The sequence below is a fragment of the Polypterus senegalus genome, chromosome 3, assembly GCF_016835505.1.
Source record: "Polypterus senegalus isolate Bchr_013 chromosome 3, ASM1683550v1, whole genome shotgun sequence".
Taxonomy (NCBI): domain Eukaryota; kingdom Metazoa; phylum Chordata; class Cladistia; order Polypteriformes; family Polypteridae; genus Polypterus; species Polypterus senegalus.
The window spans coordinates 187399187-187421797 of NC_053156.1; the positions used below are offsets into that span (position 1 = coordinate 187399187).

Below are 22611 nucleotides of genomic sequence, written 5' to 3' on the forward strand. Positions count from 1 at the left end.
CACGGATTTGTCACTGGTTCGCGGATTTCTGCAGACAATGGGTCTTTTAATTTATGGTACATGCTTCCTCAGTTTGTTTGCCCAGTTGATTTCATACAAGGGACACTATTGGCGGATGGCTTAGAAGCTACCCAGTACGTATTACATATTAACTAAAACTCCTCAATGCTATAAGATATGCGCAGTGCTCGATTGTTTGCTTGTCTCTGCCTCTGTCTCACCCTCTCTGACATTCTCTGCGTCTGACGGAGGGGGTGTGAGCAGAGGTGCTGTTTGCACAGAAGCTGTTTGCCTAGTGGATACGGACGCTCCTCTAAAAAATGCCGCTTTATCGCGGTGCTTCCAAAAGCACACTTATTGATTTTTAGATTGTTTGCTTTAATCTCGCTCTCTCTCTCTCTGACGTTCTCTGCGCCTGACGGAGGAGATGTCAGCAGAGGGGCTGTTTGCTTAGAAGATACTGACGCTCCTCTGAAAAATTCCGCTTTATTGCGGTGCTTCGCCAAACTTAAAAGCACACGTATTGATTTTTTGATTGTTTGCTTTTCTTTGCGAGCGCTCTCTCTCTCTAAAATTCTCTGCTCCTGAAGAGAAGATATATTTGCATTCTTTTAATTGTGAGAAAGAACTATCATCTCTGTCTTGTCATGGAGCACAGTTTAAACTTTTGCCTAAAGGGTGTTACTTCATGTCTAGAGGGCTCTAATAATGTTAACAGTGTGGGAGAGTTTATAAGGGCTTAAAATATATACAAATAACTATACAAACATATGGTTTCTACTTCGCGGATTTTCACATATCGCGGGGGGGTCTGGAACGCAACCCCCGGAGATGGAGGAGGGATTACTGTATTAACTTGTGGATTTTTCTGTGAGTATTTGGTGGCAGCGTCACAAAGTCGCTTCCGTAACACTGCGTTAGCTGTGGAGCTCAGCTCAGAGCGAAATGAGGTGAATGGGAGGGGAGATGATGACGTGACTCCCCCACCCGCCTTAACTGTCAATCCCCCACAAACACAGTCTCTCAGAATTTGCATAAGCACAGCCCTTCACCTGTAATTTTAATTTAGTTACAAAGTGATCAAAACTCTTGTTTATATCCTGCGTCCTCTCATTAAACTTGTATCCCGCATTACCCATGGGCATGACAAACGCCAGCGGCAGCCTGTCTATGAACTTAATTTAAACTTTAGGTTTACACCGTGCTTTGTTTCCGAAGTAGCAGCACTCATGAATATGGTTGTATATGTCACTCACTCGCTTCTGAGCTGAGCTCCGCGTCTAATGCCGTCTTCCGAAGCAACTTCGTCAGACTGCCACCAAATACTCACAGAAAAATCCACAAGTTAATACACACGCTGTCTCTATAGAGTTTCTCCACACTGAATCCTCCAGGCACTACTTACAAAAGGTTACATTGACAATCGTGTTACGTTATTTTTAAAATCTTTCCTTTTCTTAGCACAAGCACAGCTGAGAAGCTTTGATGCATGTGCTCCATAACGTTAAAAATAATGCATTTAATCACACTTTGCATTACAAGCAAATGGGAGCTTTTGTCAATGCATGATTTCCTGGTACACCGATTACATTGATCAGCGCATCCCGATTCATTTTACCCTCGCACCACCTTAGTTTGAGAAGAAGTATGACAAAATATGAGGTTAACACAGAAAAACAGATCACCAATTCAAGCTTTATGAATAATCGATTCGCCATCAATAATTGTTTTGGTAAAGCCATCCTCCTTCCATTTTATAATTTTTCCGCCTTTACCCATGATTAAATGAACGGTAAATAAAGTAAGAGCAAAGCGAGGGTGACTTATTTAAGCAGGCATATATATGACAGCAACACTCATGACAATGTCAATCATGTTAGGTTATTATTAAAATGTTTCCTTTTCTTTTTCATTACTTCTTTAACACACTACTTCTCCGCTGCGGTAGGGTATTTTGATATATATATATATATATATATATATATATATATATATATATATATATATATATGAATGACCTCCAAAGAGCGCTGAGACTTTTGATATCATGAACGTGTCTGCAAAAACTGTGGTCTCCTGCCCTGCAAAAGTCGAGCAGCCAGCGTGCGTGCATAGCTGTGCCGGCCTTTGAGATGCTGACTGCGCTTCTGCCTTAAGTCAAAGTGAGCACTTTTAATTTTTTTCATCCTCCCCCTGCGCTATAGCCCAGACAAGTGCAAACACGGGACCCCTTTTCTACACCACGGCAAAATAATATTAAGGCGATTCACACTTTCTTTTGCACATATACGATTATGAGGTCCTTACCCCAGATTATGAAGACACACACACGAGTGGAGGACTGACAGTGCCATCACAGCCGATTAATGGCGGGGACGTCTCACCAGTCTACACAAGACCCACCGCGACTGTCCCCAAAAGGCAATCATAACGTCAGCGAACACATCTCTCTATACTATATAAAAGAAAAAGGCAACTTTCCTTTCTTTACACCTTTTTTCCATTTATCCCAAACTAAAGCCTTTCTCGCTTAACACTGCAGAGGACACAAAACTAATTTTCTTTAAATGGCGGTAAGGCACATTACCAGAGACAGAAATTTGAACGTTCACATAGAAAATGTAATTTCTATACCACAGCCGTCATGTAGCGCCTTTCAAAAGGGATCTACTACCGAGAGATGATCCATATACATTTTAGCTGCTGTTAGTTACTTACCTGTTGTGTTACACAGTCTTTAAAATGTAGTTTACCCGCAACCACTCCAGTAGTGCTCAATGTACCTGTACTTCTTAAAATGTTAATGTTTTACTGTTTAATAACTTATAGACTATATTTTATTATTTCTCCCTTGCACTCAGTGACCAAAGGTATACACACACATATATAAAAGCTATACACACAAGTATATGTATGTATGTGTATATATATATATATATATATATATATATATATATATACACACACACACACATACGTACGTACGTACGTACATACATATATGTATGTATGTGTGTGTGTGTGTGTGTGTGTGTGTGTATATATATGACAGCAGCAATCCAAGCTGTGAGGAAACAGTAAAAAGGAGGCGTGTCAGACGTTGTGGTACATTTTCTGATGCAGTCATGTTACATTATTTTTAAAATGTTTCCTTTTCTTTTTCATAACTTCTTTAACACACTACTTCTCCTGCTGCTGGTATATATATATATATATATATATATATATATATATATATAGATAGATAGATAGAGATATATATAGATAGATAGATATGAGAACAACACTCATATCAATGACAAAACAATTACATTAACACTCAAGTTACGTTATTTTTAAAATTTTTCCTTTTCTTTTTCGTACCTTCTTTAACACACTACTTCTCCGCTGCGAAGCGCGGGTATTCTGCTAGTTGTACAGTATAATGCATGTTTTCTTCAACGCTTTTTGGAGCTCTTCCTGGTTTTCTACGTACTGCGTTGACAGTTCACGTGATTACATGGGAGGCGTGATGATGTCACACGAAACTCCGCCCCCACAGCTTTCGAGTTTAACTCCATTACAGTATATGTAGAAAAATAGCTTCCAGTTATGACCATTACACGTAGAATTTCAAAATGAAACCTGCCCAACTTTTGTAAGGAACCTGTAAGGAATGAGCCTGCCAAATTTCAGCCTTCTACCTACACGGGAACTTGGAGAATTAGTGATAAGTGATGATTAGTGATTAGTAATAATTAGTGATTATATATATATATATATATATATATATATATATATATATATATATATACATATATATATATATATATACACATACATATATATATACACATACATATATATATATATATATATATATATATATATATATATATATATATATATATATATATATACACATACATATATATATACTGTCAGCGATGCCAGGGGCAATGACCCGCCGGGACGCCGTGAGGGACCGGAAGAGGGTCAAAGCCCACCCTGGATCACGTGGGGGCCGCCTTCCTGGTTGCTCTGGGGGCCACGGGTAGAGGGCATGGAAGCCCTACCCTGTAGGGGCCTGTGGTCACCGCCAGGAGGTGCCCCAATGCCTTGGGGACCTGTTGCCCCAGCACTTCCGCCACACCAGGAAGTGCTGGGGGGAAGACTTTGGGAGACACCCGGAGATCTGCCGGGAGGACAGCCGGCACTTCCATCACGCTGGGGTGTGGCCAAGCGAGGAATGCCGGGAACACCTGGTGCTCATTCGGGGACTGCATAAAAGGGCCGTCTCAATTCATTCAGCGCTGGAGTCAGGAGGAGACAGGGCGAAGCACAGAGGAGGTGTGGAGGCTGCCCGAAGAAGGCATTTGTGGCCAGGACTGTGATTGTTGGGGTAATTGTGCACTAAATGGACTGGGTCCATATATATATATATATATATATACACATACACATATATATATACACACACACACACACATACATATATATATATATATATACACATACATATATATACACATACACATATATATATATATATATATATATATACATACATACATATATATACATACCTACATACATACATACATACATACATATACAAAGTGTATATGATGTTTGACCGCCTTTAGAACTGCCTTAATTCTACGTGGCATTGATTCAACAAGGTGCTGAAAGCATTCTTTAGAAATGTTGGCCCATATTGATAGGATAGCATCTTGCAGTTGATGGAGATTTGTGGGATGCACATCCAGGGCACGAAGCTCCCGTTCAGAGGATGGGTACATGGTGGTCATGAAGGGATGGACATGGTCAAAAACAATGCTCAGGTAGCCCGTGGCATTGAAACGATGCCCAATTGGCACTAAGGGGCCTAAAGTGTGCCAAGAAAACATCCCCCACACCATTACATGGTTATTTCAGTCAAAGTTGCTCTTCTATCAGCTTGAATCAGTCGGCCCATTCTCCTCTGACCTCTAGCATCAACAAGGCATTTTCGCCCACAGGACTGCCGCATACTGGATGTTTTTCCCTTTTCGCACCATTCTTTGTAAACCCTAGAAATGGTTGTGCGTGAAAATCTCAGTAACTGAGCAGATTGTGAAATACTCAGACCGGCTCGTCTGGCACCAACAACCATGCCACGCTCAGAATTGCTTAAATCACCTTTCTTTCCCATTCTGACATTCAGTTTGGAGTTCAGGAGATTGTCTTGACCAGGACCACACCTCAAAATGCATTGAAGCAACTGCCATGTGATTGGTTGATTAGAAAATTGCATTAATGAGAAATTGAACAGGTGTTCCTAAAAATCCTTTAGGTGAGTGTATATATATATATATATATATATATATATATATATATATATATATATATATATATATATATATATATATATATATACTGTTGTAATGGACAGCCGGGTCCCATGCCCGGTCGGGATGACCCTGCTGTATATGGTCCGGGGGAGCAGCCATGGACTGCTTGGTGGCAGCCTCCCTGTTTGATGATGCCTCAGTTTCCTGCAGGGTTTCATGGGAGATGGAGTTCAACCCACCTGGGATGGCCACCAGGGGGCGAGGCAGAGATAGTTAAGCCCAGCTGGTTTAATCATTGGCCCCACATGGGAGTACAATTAGGAACAGGTAAGCAAGGCCAGGAGCACTCCCGGGAGGGTCATAAAAAGAGCCAGCAACCACCACTCAGTGCCAAAATCGGGAGGAAGAGGACGAGGTTGCCTGAGAGGAGTGGTGGTGCCAGCAGAAGGATTGCTATGTTTAAAGTAAGGTGCTTTGGGACTGTGTTATACCTGTGGGGTTCACAGGGAAGACGTGCCCCACAGGGGAAGAGTGTTTGAACTGTGTTTAAGTGTTTGGGACTGTGTTGGGCCGGTGGGATACGGGGAAGACGTGCCCCACGGCTAAAGAGAAAAATAAAAGATTTCTGTTTCAATTTACACGTGCCTCAGTTTGAATCTGTGCCTGGTCGGGCGCTTATATATAGCGCCTTATTTACACTGTATATATATATATAAATATATACTGTATATACACACAAACATACATAAACGTAAAAACAGGAAAATAAAAGTTACCATTTAGGTGAATCATCTTTGAAAAATAATAAGTCTAGGAGAAAAAGCCGGTAAGATAGGTGAAAAATGTAAAAACACGGATTCCCTCCATGATTCAAATCAGCTGTAAAATTGAAAATATATCTATGAAGCAAGATTTTGATTAGCACAGTTTATCAGACACAGTTCCAATACCTGTGGTGAAACATGTCCAGGCCTGGTATCCTCTTTTATTTGATGATTTTCTTGTATTTGACCCTTTAAATGAAAGCCACTATTGTGGGACCCAGCATGCAAACTAGAATAGCTGAAGCCTGGGCAAAAAAAAAAAAAAGAAATGTATTTCAAATAAAAAGAAGCATAAAAAATAACAATACACACAACAAATACATACAGCAAAATAAATAAAGTGTACATTAAATCTGAGTGTTACTTTTTTATGGAATATGTATTTCAGATTAGCCAAAATTTTAAAAATATCATCAAAGCGTCAAAAAGGCAGAATAACAGCAGTGTAAACCTAACACCCATCCATTACCTAAGGATAAGAGCCCAACTGGGCACCACTGGCCCAGTACTGGGTAAAGCAGTTAAGAAAACAAGTAAAAAAAGATTTTTGGTTTCAGCTTGGGTACGTTTTCAGTGAAGGGCTTTTGGCTTTAAAATTTTGTCTGATTTTCAATGCAGGTGATGTTGTGTTTCTGTGATTACTTAATTGCCTTATAATCCTACCTTTGTGAGGTCTGCCATGTTCTAGCTCTCAGTAGGAGTGCAGAACAACACAGGCAAATTAAGTAGCAGAGGTTGGCTTTTTTATTCCACTCTTCCACTATCACCAACAGCCATTTTATTTCCCCTATCTTTTTCAGCATGTTCCTAGGCCTACTTCTGTTGCTTCTCTGTATGCGGAACATATACTGGTGGAAATGAGCTTGACCAGGCTGTGGTGACACTGGTAGCCAAATAGCTTCCACTTCTTCATTCACAATTCTTTATTTGGAATACTGTTGATTTAATTGTGTTTAATTATTTCTTTTTCTGTGCCAAATGGAGAGAAAAAACACTGGATCACAGCCAAACTGGAAGGACTTACTGTATTATGGGCTGACAGTAGTGTATAAAGTGATTTTCATCTGTAATGAAAAAGTATATATGCAAAAAACAAAGAAGGCAGAAAAGGTTTGTTGTGCACAGTGCAAACAAGAAAAAAGTAAAAACTTAACAAATGTTATAAACAAAAAGTTGAAGAATAATAATTTGTCTTGTACCACAGTTGTTTCTTCCAGCTGACGTAGATGGATAAATATGCACATCTCTGTTGCTTGCATTTAATTTTACTACTGAACAAGCAATATTTCAAGACACTTGTAGCATGGCTCTTTCAATCTCTCAGTTTTCACTGTTTTAATGAAGATAAAGAAATGTTGATGATGGAAGGCATAAGAATAAATCATAAATGTAATTTACCTTCAAGACAAAATCACCCAAAACGGATTTAGTATTTATGTCAATGCAAAGAAAGAAAAGGTGAAAAATCACAGTGGACTACTGTGGATAAACACATTAGTAGCAGGTTAAGTGCTACATACAACTTGCCACCAACCGGTGTAGCCAAAGGGGGTGCCAATTCATTATACTGGATTCAATTCAAGTGCCCCTATGTGAGCATGGAAAGAGTATGCAAACTTCAAGTATACAGTGACTGGGCAAGAAACTGAACACAGTCTTTAATAAAGTACCAACATTAAATTATCATATTAAACTAAAACTCACATACACATATTGATGAGGAAAAGTGGATTTAATGACAGCTGTTATTCTGTAAATAAAACTACTGAGTTTTTTGTATTTAACTGGGCTCAGAATTACAGTGCACTGAGCATGCACTAAGTGAATCGTGCTATACAAAAAAACTGAAGTGAATTGAATTTGTCAATTCAAAAACATGAACACTCAGGTTTAAGAGGAAAAGCAGGTGATACAGTTAGATATATATCAAGCATTCGACAATGCCTATACAGCTAGCAAAAGCATTAAACAAATTAAGAAAAAAGAATAATGAGATCTCACACTAAAGCAGGGCAATGACATTACTGAATTACTGAATCTTGACCCTCATGTCTTAATATCTTCAATGTATTATACAATTATTTCATGCACTGTACTCTTTTTTCATGGAGCACAGTTCAGCATTAACAATTTTATTCTTGACAGGGACCACAGGAGACTACAACACTCAGACTCATCACAGCACAAGCTTGGATAGCAATATATCTGTAAATAGTAAAGCATTACAAACTACTTTGTAAAATTAGGGAAAGATATTGATTTGAATTTTTAGAGACCATTAAATGTAGAAAAGGTATAACAATGTAAAAATGGCATTATATAATCTGAATAACTGTGTATCACAATGTGAGTATAAACCATTCTGAATGAAGTGGTTTTCATTCATTGTCAGTTTACATATCAAATGTCTTGATCTGTCAGTTTCTGATACTTTTATCTAACTTGTTGCCCAGCAATGCATGTTGCAGCATGTTTTTACTGAGCTGAAGCGGTTCAACAGCTTACAATTCATAAGGCACTCTTAGTGATGATAGTTAGGATTGGGCATATGTGACAGGGGAGAACTACAATTTTTGATGGATTAAGAGGTTATGTCAATACTGTAGTTCAAAAGGTCATTTAAAAATAATTCTGCACTGTACATACTCTAGTGGACAAGGTATTATACTTTAAGCAACAGGACTGTGAGTTTAGTCTAAAAGAACCTTATATATTGTGTCAGTCTGAGCATTCAATCATCAAATAATGTCTAAACATTTTAGTACAATGCCTTAGAATTGTTATAACAATACAAAAACACTACATAAAATACAGGTTGTTTGTATTGCAGAAAAAAACAACATTTATTAATTATTCAGGCAGTAGCTCTTTGAAACTTACATAACTGTCCCTGCAATCAAAAGCACAAGTAGAATTACAAGATGTTACAGATTCCGGTGCTAGGAGATCACTTATGTAATGCTAAGGAAACAATTACAAATGTAAATTTTAAAACGTGAAAAGCATATAAAAACCTAGACAACCAATCAAAGAGTTGTTTTGACTATGTGATTAAATAAGTTAATATATAGGAAATCATGTGAACTTTGTAATCTTTCCATTAATCAATCCTCCCATTTTTCAGGCGATTCCTGGTTATGTAAAAAAAAAAATCTGAAAGACTGACAACAGTACAGTGCTGTGCAAAAGTCTTAGATCAAATGACAAAGTTTTTGTTACAGCTAGTTATCTGTGCAGGTATGGGATATTTACTTTCTACCAAAAAGAAAGAAAGAAACTTCTGACTTGCCCATGGTGCACTATTGAGTATTGTTATATGATCTTCATATGGCATCATAAAGAATATTGAAGAACTGGGCAAGTTGAAGAAAAACTAAAACACCCAAAAAGCTTTTCACCTTATGAATAGTGCATAAAGGTTAATTGTTCACAGACACATGGAAATCCAGTGTAGCGATTGCTCATCTGACACCTAAGTGCATACTTTGACTGAGTTACTAAGGTAAAATAAACAGTTTCACACAGCATTCCAGTGGAAATATAACAGAAGTGATTGCAGTACACAAAAGACCATAAAGTGACAACTAATGATAGAATGCCTTGTGGAGCACTGGGTCCAAACTTAAAATTTATGTTAAATGAAGAACTGGGAAGAACTCCATTAGTGCCTGTCTGCAATAGTAAGTGAAGAATGGTGTTGGCTCTATCATAGTCTAGGGGTTAATTTCAACTAAAGATGCAGGAGAGCTGTTTAAACCTGCATGAGTAAGACCTACTTGGAGTGGAAGTCTACCGATGGAACACTAACAGTTTGTGGGATTACTTGGACATAACAAAGAACCAAAAATAGTCATGAGAAGAGTTATAGAAACACCTGCAAGAAGCCTGGAAGAATTTAACACAGGACTACTTGAAAAAAATATACAACAATTACATCAGAATGTCAATGCAGCATTTCAAATAATGACTTGTTTTAAAAACACAACATTTCTTGTTTTTTTATGGTATCAATTTAATATTATGTGCTGTTTTAACAAGCAAATAAATCTTTACTGCCTAGTTAAGTAGCTTTAAAAGGACTTTTTTGGATGGTAAAAGTGTTTGCACAGTACAATAAGTGGAACACATAAATTATGTGAAGCCACAAATCAAATAAATGTATATTCACCTTATTAAATTTATTGAATACTGTGTGAAAATAAAAATTGTTACTAAAACTATAGGACCTGACTTTTTTTGCTTTTTTATAACAGTGATGGCTAATGGCAATGTATGGTAATTAAAGTTTTTTTAAACAACATTAAGAACAACATTTGACAAACAAAAGGACAAACATTTAATCCATCAAGCTCATTTGTTTTGCTATGTTAAGCTCCTCCATTATCTTATCCAGATATTTCTTAAAGGTAGTCAAGTTTTCTGATTCAACAACATATCTTGGCAGTTTTCTCCAGATTCCCACAACCCTCCGAGTAAATACAGCTGCATCTCAATAAATTAGAATATCTTCGAAAAGTTAACTTATTTTAGTAATTCAATTCAAAAAGTGAAACTCATGTATTATATAGATTTATTACACAGAATGATATATTTCAAGTGTTTGTTTCTTTTCATTTTGCTGATTATGGCTTATAGCTAACAAAAACACAAAATTCAGTATCTCAGAAAATTAGAATATTGTGAAGAGGTTCACATTGAAGACTCATGGTGTCACACTCCACTCAGCTAATTTACCCAAAACACCTGCAAAATTGTCCTGACCCTTTAAATGGTCTCTCAGTCTGGTTCAGCAGGCCACACAATCATAGGGAAGACTACTGACTTGACAGTTGTCTAGAAGACAGCCAATGACACCCTCCACACATGGGGGGTTAGCCACAAAAGGACAATGCTAAAGAAGTTGGCTGTTCACAGAGTGCTGTAAGCATATTAATAAAAAGTTCAATGGAAGGAAAATGTGTAGCAAAAAAAAGTTCACAAACAACAGGGATAACTGCAGCCTCAAGAGGATTGTGAAGCACAGCCCATTTAAGAATTTGGGGGAGATTCACAAGAAGTGGACTATGGCTGGAGTCAGTGCTTCAAGAAACATCACAGACAGACGTATCTAGGACATGGGCTACAACTGTCACATTCCTTGTGTTAAGCCACTCCTGAACTAGAGACGTCAGAAGCATCTTACCTGGGCTAAGGAGAAAACAGACTGGATGGTGGTTCAAAGTCATCTTTTCACATGAAAGTAAATTTTGCATTTCATTTTGAAATCAAAGTCCCAGAGTCTGGAGGAAGAGTGGAGAGGCACAGAATCCAAGCTGCTTGAGGTCCAGTTTGAAGTTTCCACAGTCAGTGATGATTTGGGGAACCATGTCATCTGCTGGTGTTGGACCACTGTGTTTTATCAAGTCCATAGTCAGTACAGCCATCTACCAGGAAATTTTAGAGCACTTCATGCTTCCCTCTGATGACAAGCTTTATGGAGATGGTGATTTCATTTTCCAGTAGGACTTGGCACCTGTCCACACTGCCAAAAGTACCAATACCTGGTTTAATGACCATGGCATCACTTTGCTTGATTGGCCAGCAAATTTGCCTAACCTATGGGGTATTGTCAAGAGGAACACGAGAGACACCAGACCCAACAATGCAGACGAGCTGAAGGCCACTGTCAAAGCACCCTCGGCTTCCGTAACACCTCAGCAGTGACGCAGGCTGATCACCTCCATGCCATGCCACACTGATGCAGTAATTCATGCAAAAGGAGCCCCGACCAAGTATTGACTGCATACATGGACATACTTTTCAGTAGGCCAACATTTCTGTATTAAAAATCTCATTTTTTTATTGGCCTTATGTAATATTCTAATTTTCTGAGATATTGAATTTTCAGTTTTCATTACCTGTAAGCCATAATCAGCAAAATGATAAGAAATATATCACTCTGTGTGTAATGAATCTATATATGAGTTTCACTTTTTCAATTGAATTGTTGAAATAAATTAACTTTTCAATGAAATTCTAATTTATTGAGATGCACCTGTAAGTGCTTCCTGGCCTTAGTCCTAAATGCATGCACTTTTACCTAATTTCCACTAATGTCCTCCATTACGTGATGCACTCTTAACTTGAAATGGTCCATTAACCACAGATACGCTTCCATTACCAGTCACTTTCAGCACCTCTTTATTAAGTGAAGTTACAAATATTAAATTAGATGTAGCAAGTGAATATACTGTACTGTATATAGTTCAAATCATAGATGATGATGAAACGATGATGACAAACTAACATGACTTCAGCCATAGATGTACGTTTTTTGAGCTTTTTCAGAAATTTGTGCTTGTTTATATTTGATAGTATGCAATTTTCCAAAAGGGACATGTCAAAAATACCTGTAAATTTTGTTATAAAAACAGGGCAAAAAAATGTAATTGGTCTCTGCCCTCTTTAGCTAATCATGTCCAGAGATTTGTTATTTTTGATATTAGTGGAGATTATGTTTAAGCCCATTTATGATTCATTAACCTTAACGTTAAAATATATATTTTAAGTAGTTTAAGTAGAATTCTGATATTCAGAGTTAATTTCGTATTAGATTTCCACTGTTAAGATGTTGAGGTGCAGTACCTTGCTTCTACATGAACTGGAAGATCACTTATCTGATATGATATTGGAGCAGCCTTATGAAGACACACACCAAAAATACATATAGCTATTCATAAGCTTTTGTCTAAAGGCAACATTTTAGATTTGGACCCTTTATCTTAGGTTGCATTTTATCCATTTTTAAATTCCCCTTCTGGATTAAAATAATACCTAGGTGAAAGTGAAAAATAACAACGTCTAAAATTTGACAGAAAAAAATAAAAATTGCATGAGGCCCATGTTAACTGTAATAACCGAAATAACTTAAAAATATGAGAAATGTTTCATTTTTGTCATGCTGACTCTTGATTAGAAAAGAAGGTTTTACTAACTTAAAAGTGTATGACCTGCACATATAAATATAAAGGAATCTTTTCAGATTTGTATTATATATCTTTATTTAGCTAACCCTATTTTAGTTTTGTATTGCAGTTTTAAGAGAAATCATAACAATGTGTGCAAAATGTCAAAGACTGCTTACATCTTGCCAGTGAGTGTACAGGGATAAAGAGTAGTGTAGAAATTACATGGACAGTTTTAATTAAAACATTATCTTTCATAATTTTTTAGAAATTATCATTTATAATGGGCTAGCTTGCATATGTTTACATATTAGCTGGAAACCATGTTTTTATTATAATTAACAAAAAATATATAGGTTTTTTTTTTTTCTAGAAGGTTGCCAATCTTCATCTTTAGGAATATTATTATTATTATTTATATATAAAGTGCTTGGATATAAATATTTAAATACTGGCTGGACCATAAGATCACAAAATCTATGAAAATGGCTAAATAACTTGACAATATGCTGTGAAATTAAATTCAGGACTTTGCATTGTTTTGAGTGCAGTGTTACAAGTGAGAATGTAATTTTATGATTATGGTGTACATATCAAAGAAATATATTTTATTTTAATATATTGCTTTTATGTATATGTACCTAGATTAAACTTGTTTGCAGGTGTCAAATTTTATTTATTACCAAGCATGTGAAAATAGTATTAGATTAATGATAATGTGTAAGAACAGTGATACTGAACAGGATTCTTTCAGCCTCTCTATTGCTCTTCCTGAAATATACACTGAAGACAGCACACGACTAAACATTGTGAATCTGCCTTTGACAGTGTGGGGTGAAGTAGTCATGTTATGCCAAGACATGTCAGGAAACACTTTGGTGGCCTACTATGAATGGAAAAAAAACACATGTAAAGCCTGTGAAATTTGTAAAACAATAAACTGCTGTCTAAATCTTTATTGCTCAGCTCTAGTACATAATAGATCACAGCTACTGCCCTGGGCAGACTTCTCTAAGAATATTTTGAGGTAGCTGTTTTTGTTTTTACTCATACAATACCATTCAACCAAGTGTGTTTACATGATTCTTATGTTTTTCACATATGTCAGTTCATCTCATAAACCCAAAGTTACTTATAGTATTCATATTTTTTTGGGGGGAAAAAATGGCTGTGCAAAAAATTCTGGGCTGTGCAAACATGTTTCTGCCTTAGGCATTTCCAACATGTCTTTGAGGAAGATTTTGCATGAGGACCTTAATTTCCAGCAATACAAAAGGATGATAGTGCAGGAACTCACTGAAAGAGACTGGGAGAGCCACGGAGAGTTGTGTGTGAACATTCTGCAAACTGTTCATCATGTTCAGCGATGAGGCACATTTCCATTTGAATGGTTGCATAAATAAGCAAATCTTTCATTATTAAGATAAAACCAACCCTCGTGAACTTCATCAGAGACTCCTGCACAGTGAGCATGCTACAGTTTGGTGCACCGTTGCAGAATTTGTGATTGTATGCCCTTAATTTTTTGAGGTGGGGGAGAGCAACGGTCACCATCACTTCAGAATGTTACATTGAAATGCTAGAGAACCTTTTGTGGCCCCAACTAGATCCATGCAAGTTTTGTGGGAGATGTTTCCAGGGAAGCTGATTGCTCTGTGCTATTTCTTCTTGTGTGGCTACCTCAAGTGAAGGCATACACACACTGACCTCAAAACCTTGAAGTCCTCAAGGATGCGGTTTGCCATGAAACAGCTGATATTCCCCTTGAAATGGCCAAACGAGTCATGCAAGCATTCAGAAATCGTCTCGAACAGTGTATTGCTAATGATGGCCACCATCTTGACATAACTTTTTAAAAAATCTGTTTTGTATATCCTTTCTTGTGTCGTAATTAAAATGTATTTTATCTTGTAGCATTTTTGGAGAATAAATGTTTGAAATGTGGTACTTCTCTTTGGCTCACCCTATACAAGTTCTTAGTCAACTGGCAGCTAAAGGTGCAGAGCACACTTTAATCTCCTGCACTTAAACTTACAATAGTTTGTTCTATGTTAGCTTCAAGATGTAGAGACTTCCTACTCATTACTAGCTGATACTTGTGCACTCACACATTTCTACAGGATAAATGTATTTTGAGCTCCCATAAACCTATGAATCTTCTTAACAACTATATTCTGTAAGATTATATCTGATGTCTATCCATTAGTGCTTTTCTCTCACTGATTTAGAATGTGTCAAGAATCAGTTTTTCTTTTGCTGAAGCATGGGGTTTGAATTTCTAAGGAAGTTATTTGTCTAATTAATGTTTGATATACTTGTTTATCTTAAATGTACTACCTATCAAATCATCAAATCCATGATAATTTAAATCCACATACCTAAAAACTCAAACTGGCATAGTTCACAATTCTTAAATACCCATGACTCTAAACCATTCTATACTACACAGGATGCCACTGCCCTATCTTCGGGAATTACATGACTCTTTTGTGGTTACAACTGAGCAAACGCAAACAAAATTGTTGCATCTGCTGGTTTTTTCCATATTCTCCGTTAAACTATGTAACTTCTTTCATCTTTTATTGACTTTCTGCAAACTCAAAACTAAGTCATGTTATTGCTCTTCATGTTATAACCCTAAATAATTACAACATGCACTACATCAGAGTGTAAAATCCTAATATTCTTTTACAAATCATATTCAAAGTCCTTCTACAGCCCACCTGCTACTTGCATTCATTCATCACCTCATTTTGAACAAATTTACCATTTTATTCTGTCCCAACCAACTGCCTGCTGAAAACAATGCTCCCGTTTCTCCAGCCCCTTTTTATTAATTATTTCTAACAACTCCTAACAATTTACTCTACTGAAAGAGACCTCACAATCACAAAAGCAGATGAAAATTTCCAGATTAATTTCTAAACTTCCTCACACAAAATCTACATTATAGTTCTTTGTTCTCTTCTCTCAGAACTTCAGATAATTAATCTCTATATTCTATACTGAATGCTACACAGAGCATAGTCTCACTAGTCCAACTACTAAAGGGCAAAAAAAGTATAACAATACAAAATCTTTTCTTGAATGCTATATTTATTGATGAAATACCTTGCATTACAGTATTGCATTACACATCCCTGCTCTTTCCATCACATGCACTCCTCTTCTTCTTTTTTTTTTTTAGTCTTTCTGGAGGTTTTCTCAGAATCTGCCCCTTTCTGTAACTATATTGTTTTCAGTATGCTACATGGCATGTATGTATGTATGTATATGGGAACTAGAACTATATCATATTTGAAAATTATATGACTAACATACAGTATGAGAGCTAGAGCTCGTCCACACTCTGATAAACATGGCATAAGGCATATATTTGTTATTGAATGGTTCTGGAAACATGACAAGTTTTAATTGCTTCAGTGACTTACACAGTCCCTTGATATCAACCTTTAGGATGAGGTGAAAGGAGCTGTTCACGGCAAGACTATGTGGCCATCAAATTTGTAGCAAATGCACAATGTAGTAATTACTGTGTGGTGCAATATTCCTAAACAATATATTCAACATCTTACATAATCCATGCCCCAATTAATTTGCACTACTCCCCAAATAGGTGTACATAATAAACTAGCATCTCAGTGTATTTACAAAATATGACCTCACCCATCTAAGCCCATGTTGACTGTACTGTACACTTGTTTAAGTTGTTTTCATGAATTTTCCCACTATAGTCTTTAAGCTATAATAAACACTATTAATTTCTTGAGCACTTAAGTAAATATGGACAATTAAGAGTATTTTGAATTTAGCAGGGTTTCTCTCACTATAGTATTCTCCAAATCATTTAGTACTTCATTAAGGCTCCCTGTAGCTACTAGAAGATCTCAAACTCCCTTATAAGTAGACACATCAAAAATATGTGTGGCAAAAGGTGATTCAACTAAATATCTGATGAAAAGAATATTGGCAATACAGTGACACAGTGCTTAGCACTTTTACCTCACAGCTCTCTGAAGTTAAGCAAAACTCTAGAAATGTAAACTAATTATGTCTTAGATAATTATTTTTGTCTTCTGCATTAGTGTGTCAGTAGAAAAGAGCACATTTCAGATATGGAAACATTCATGTTACAAAAAATTACATTAATGTATGTTTTTGTAAAATAAAATACCATATTAAGTAATAGAACTACTTTCAGATAAAAAATGGCCCAGTGCATGAAAGAACAAAGATAACATATAGGTGATAAAAATCAATTACATAACTGATTGATTGAACCAAATTGATTAACTGAAAACTGAAACAGGGCTGGTGCCATGGTGGCGCAGTGGGTAGTGCTGCTGCTTTGCAGTAAGGAGACCTGGGTTCACTTCCCGGGTCCTCCCTGCGTGGACTTTGCATGTTCTCCCCATGTCTCCAGTTTCCTCCCAGAGTCCAAAGACATGCAGGTTAGGTGGACTGGCTTTCCTAAATCGTCCTTAGTGTGTGCTTGGTGTGTGGGTGTGTGTGTCCTGTGGTGGGCTGGCGCCCTGCCTGGGGTTTGTTCCTGCCTTGTACCCTGTACTGGCTGGGATTAGCTCCAGCAGACCCCCCATGATCCTGTGTTAGGATATAGTGGGTTGGACAATGACTGACTGACTGAAACAGGGTTAGATGAAGTAAATTAAAAGATGAAAGAGTGGAAGATACAACAGTTTAATTTTCAAATTATTTCTTTAAACATGGGAAGATTGAGTGTAATAATAATACACAAGGTGGTCATCCAGCATTGGCATCTCTTGTTGGTAGACAGGAGTTTAAAAAGGTGCTGTCTGAGCTATTTTGAAGCACAAAAAACAGCCAAAGCCACAGAATCTGAATGCAGAAGGTAAGAGCTACACCAATCTGACATCACTTTAAAGTCAAAAGTAGTCCAACAGTGCAGTCATCTCTTTACTCACAGAAACCATTGGAACTTCAAGTACAACCTTCAAAAGTCTGGAGAAGTCTTGTCAAAAATGGTCTTCATGGGAGAGTTGCTGCCAAAAATGCATTCTTCCAAGGTAGAAATAAACCCTAATAAGTTACCTACATACAAATACACAAGGACTGGGGTACTGAAAAATGGCAGCAAGTGCTTTGGACTGTCAAGTTAAATTATGAGATTTGACTGAAACACAAAACAAGGAAGTTTTTCTCCAGAAACATTGTAGAGTGCTAAATGGATGAGTCTACAGCAAAGGCTCCCTGCAAATTTAGGGATTAATTTAGGCAATCAGTAATGTATTAGGAATTAGTGGAATTCACAATTCTGAGAGGTTCAAGCCGATTTTCAACCATCATACAGTAGCATCAGGAAGGTGTCTAACGATTCCACACTTCTTTCTGCAGTAGAACTCTGACCCTAAAGAAACTACCAAGATCATAAATAACCATTTTTAGCAAAACAGGAACAGAGTTCTGCAGTAGACTGTATAGCATCCACAGTGCCTGATTTCAACATTACATAGGCAGTCTGGGAATACCTTGGAGATACAGAAGCAAGCAAGATGCTTTGCTATGCCTAACACTTTTTCTACAGTACTGTAACTTCAAATCCTGAGTTGGTCATGGTTGGAGTGGAGTCTGCACATTTTACTAGTACCTGCATTGGCTTTTCCCAAGAACTCTAATTCACTCAGACATCTTAAGGACATGTAAATAAGTTAGATACTGTAGTCATTGTTGTATACTTTTATATCCTGTTGTGATACTAGCTGTTCTAGCCAGCTTCAACCGGATGGAAGGTAACAAGTATGTTACGTGGGCAAAATAAATAAAAAGCAGATAACACTTATGACACCCTCGGGACAGAAAGACAAGTATTTTTTTTAATTATTATTTAGCATTTAGTGCTTATAAGCCCATAAGAAATTTTATTGTGAAATTAAATGCAATTGTTTTCAGCAAATAACAGTCCATAGAACAGTAATGATTAACTCAATAGTTCAGTAATAACACTGAAATGTTATATTCCGTGTAAAATGCACCTCAATTGTATCAAACAACTTGATTGTGGAGACAAAAATGAGGATAAAGCGACACACATGCCCTTCTAATCCTCCTCCTCCTCTCTGAGCAGTGCTCCTTGCAAAACTTCACGCTATCTCAAGACTTTTGTTATTCCAGATCAAGCCTGTACATTGTCATCATTTGCTTGGTCAGTAATTGCCCTTGACAAAAGCTGAATATGACTTTTTGTTTGTCATAAAAAAGCATTCAGAAAGAGGGAACACATTTTTGATACAATCACCCATAAAAAGTTATTGAGAAGGTAAAAATCTTGTTTTACTCAACATGCATAAATATTTAAAAATTCTCATTAATTATTGTGATTAACATAAACAACTGAAATTGACATTGCTTTGGTACGCAATCTTTCCTAATTCTTTTGAGGTATAAACTATATCAGTTTCACTTACATATTTGTCTGACGTCTTTATCCAAGGCGACTTGCAACATTTACAATACAATTGGTTACATTTCTGTTGGTTTTCCAATTGGGAGCACAGGTGGATATAAAAGTGACATACAAGTGACTCATGGTCACACAGTGTCATTAGCAGAATTTGAACCCACAATCTCAGGGTTTCAAGTCCAAAGCATTAACAACTACACTACACTGCCTGCTAGTGTTTCATGTTATGTTCTTTAGATACTGAGGTTAAAATGTCCAGCAAAACTGGCAACTTTTAGTGAGGATCTGTCAGTTTTTAATTTTTTTTATAAACATTTATATATATATATATATATAAAAAAATTACAAAATTAGATTGTATCAGAGACAACTGCAACGTTTTGCAGAAATAGGTGAGGTGGTTTTCGTGTAATGCTCAAACTGACAGAACTTTTATATAGTGCATGTAAATATAATAACAAGGAGATATAACCTCCTGTAGCTCACAAGTGTACTTGATACCACAGCATCTTAAACTGAAGATCTATGATCGATTTTATAATCATATTGTTAGATCTGTGGCATCATATTCTTGACACTCGGGCGAAGAACGGGGCAGAGCCGTCAACTGAGTACAACATAGGTAGCCACCAGGATGGACCCGGAAATCTTAAGCAAGTAGTGAAGTTGGACTAATAATGTCTGGTGGAGGCCCCTGTCCAGAAGACTTAGCTTCTAACTCTGAAACAGCCTTCCCTGCAGCCAAGGGGGAGCTGGTGCCTTTTGTGGTGGCAATTGAAGGACACAATGGTGGATGCCACAGTTGAGGGATGTCATCAGGCTGAAGAAGCTGGGCCTCCAGAAGGTCCTCCATGTATGGTTAACATGGGAAACTCCCAAAGCAGCAGACGGGTACTAACAGACTAAAACGCCTGTGACCTTAGTGGTCAGAGAAGCAAAACCTCAGTGTGGGAGGTGTCCAGAGAGACCATGAAAACAGATTATGCTCAAACAGGTTCTGGCAAACCATCAGGCAACTCAGAAGGTGAAGGTAGGGCTGACCCACACTGAGGATGTAATCTGCTGGTGGAATGAACACTTTGAGGAGTTCCTGAACCCAACAGACATGCCCTCTGTGAAGAAGGCTGAGCTAGATGCTGATAGGGGATCAGTGGCGATTTCCCTTGGGGAGGTCACTGAGGTATTTTAGCAACTCTGTAGTGGTAAGGTTACAGTGGTGGATGAAATCCACCCAGAAATGACGAGGGCTCTGGAAATTGTTGGTCTGTCATGGCTGACACACCATTGTTGCATGGTTGTTGGGAGTAGTTCCAGACCGGGGTGGTGGTCCCCCTTTTTAAAAAGGGGGACCAAAAGGTGTTTGTTCTAGCGATCAAGGATCACATTCCTCCACCTCCTTGAGAAAGCTTATGCCAGGGTACTGAAAATGATACTCCCGCCTGCCTAGTCAAGGAACCTCAGATTGAGAAGAAGCAAGGTCAACGTCAATGTGAATTTACAGTGCATCCGGAAAGTATTCTCAGCGCATCTCTTTATCCACATTTTATTATGTTACAGCCTTATTCTGCCATGAAGCTCAAAATTGAGCTCTGGTGCATCCTGTTTCCCCTGATCATCCTTGAGATGTTTCTGCAGCTTAATTGGAGTCCACCTGTGGTAAATTCAGTTGATTGGACATGATTTGGAAAGGCACACACCTGTCTATATAAGGTCCCACAGTTGACATTTCATGTCAGAGCACAAACCAAGCATGAAGTCAAAGGAATTGTCTGTAGACCTCCGAGACAGGATTGTCTTGAGGCACAAATCTGGGGAAGGTTACAGAAAAATTTCTGCTGCTTTGAAGGTCCTGTTGAGCACAGTGGCCTCCATCATCCGTAAGTGGAAGAAGTTCAAAACCACCAGGACTCTTCCTAGAGTTGGCCGGCCATCTAAACTTAGCGATCGGGGGAGAAGGGCCTTAGTTAGGGAGGTGACCAAGAACCCAATGGTCACTCTGTCAGAGCTCCAGAGGTCTTAAGTGGAGAGAGGAGAACCTTCCAGAAGGACAACCATCTCTGCAGCAATCCACCAATCAGGCCTGTATGGTAGAGTGGCCAGGCGGAAGCCACTCCTTAGTAAAAGGCACATGGCAGCCCGCCTGGAGTTTGCCAAAAGGCACCTGAAGGACTCTCAGACCATGAGAAACAAAATTCTCTGGTCTGATGAGACAAAGATTGAACTCTTTGGTGTGAATGCCAGGCGTCACATTTGGGGGAAACCAGGCACCGCTCATCACCAGGCCAATACCATCCCTACAGTGAAGCATGGTGGTGGCAGTATCATGCTGTGGGGATGTTTTTCAGTGGTAGGAACTGGGAGACTAGTCAGGATAAAGGGAAAGATGAGTGCAGCAATGTACAGAGACATCCTGGATGAAAACCTGCTCCAGAGCGCTCTTGACCTCAGACTGGGCCGACGGTTCATCTTTCAGCAGGATAACGACCCTAAGCACACAGCCAAGATATCAAAGGAGTGGTTTCAGGACAACTCTGTGAATGTCCTTTAGTGGCCAAGCCAGAGCCTAGACTTGAATCCGATTGAACATCTCTGGAGAGATCTCAAAATGGCTGTGCACCAACACTTCCCATCCAACCTGATGGAGCTTGAGAGGTGCTGCAAAGAAGAATGGGTGAAACTGGCCAAGGATAGGTGTGCCAAGCTTGTGGCATCATATTCAAAAAGACTTGAGGCTGTAATTGCTGCCAAAGGTGCATCAACAAAATATTGAGCAAAGGCTGTGAATACTTATGTACATGTGATTTCTCAGTTTTTTTATTTTTAATAAATTTGCAAAAAACCTCAAGTAAACCTTTTTCACGTTGTCATTATGGGGTGTTGTGTGTAGAATTCTGAGGGAAAAAATGAATCCATTTTGGAATAAGGCTGTAACATAACAAAATGTGGAAAAAGTGATGTGCCTTGAATACTTTCCTGATGCACTGTATTTATAAAGCACACTTAAAACAACATCAGTAATACTGTAGCCAAAGTGCTTTACATTAAAACACACAATACACATACATAAAATAAATAGAATACAATTAAACACA

General features: G+C 37.9%; 1 protein-coding gene across 2 annotated transcripts in view; it reads right to left on the minus strand.

Annotated features, from left to right (window-relative positions):
• Positions 1 to 22611, minus strand: part of agbl5 (AGBL carboxypeptidase 5) — a 142985-nt gene that overhangs the window by 45268 nt on the left and 75106 nt on the right. The window contains exon 14 of one of the 2 annotated variants that reach the window (XM_039748311.1): positions 6263 to 6381. The exons of the other annotated variant lie outside the window; for it this stretch is intronic. Within the exon in view, the coding sequence (XP_039604245.1) occupies positions 6263 to 6381 (119 nt within the window). The remainder of the gene's footprint in view (positions 1 to 6262; positions 6382 to 22611) is intronic. 2 annotated transcript variants of the gene reach the window in all.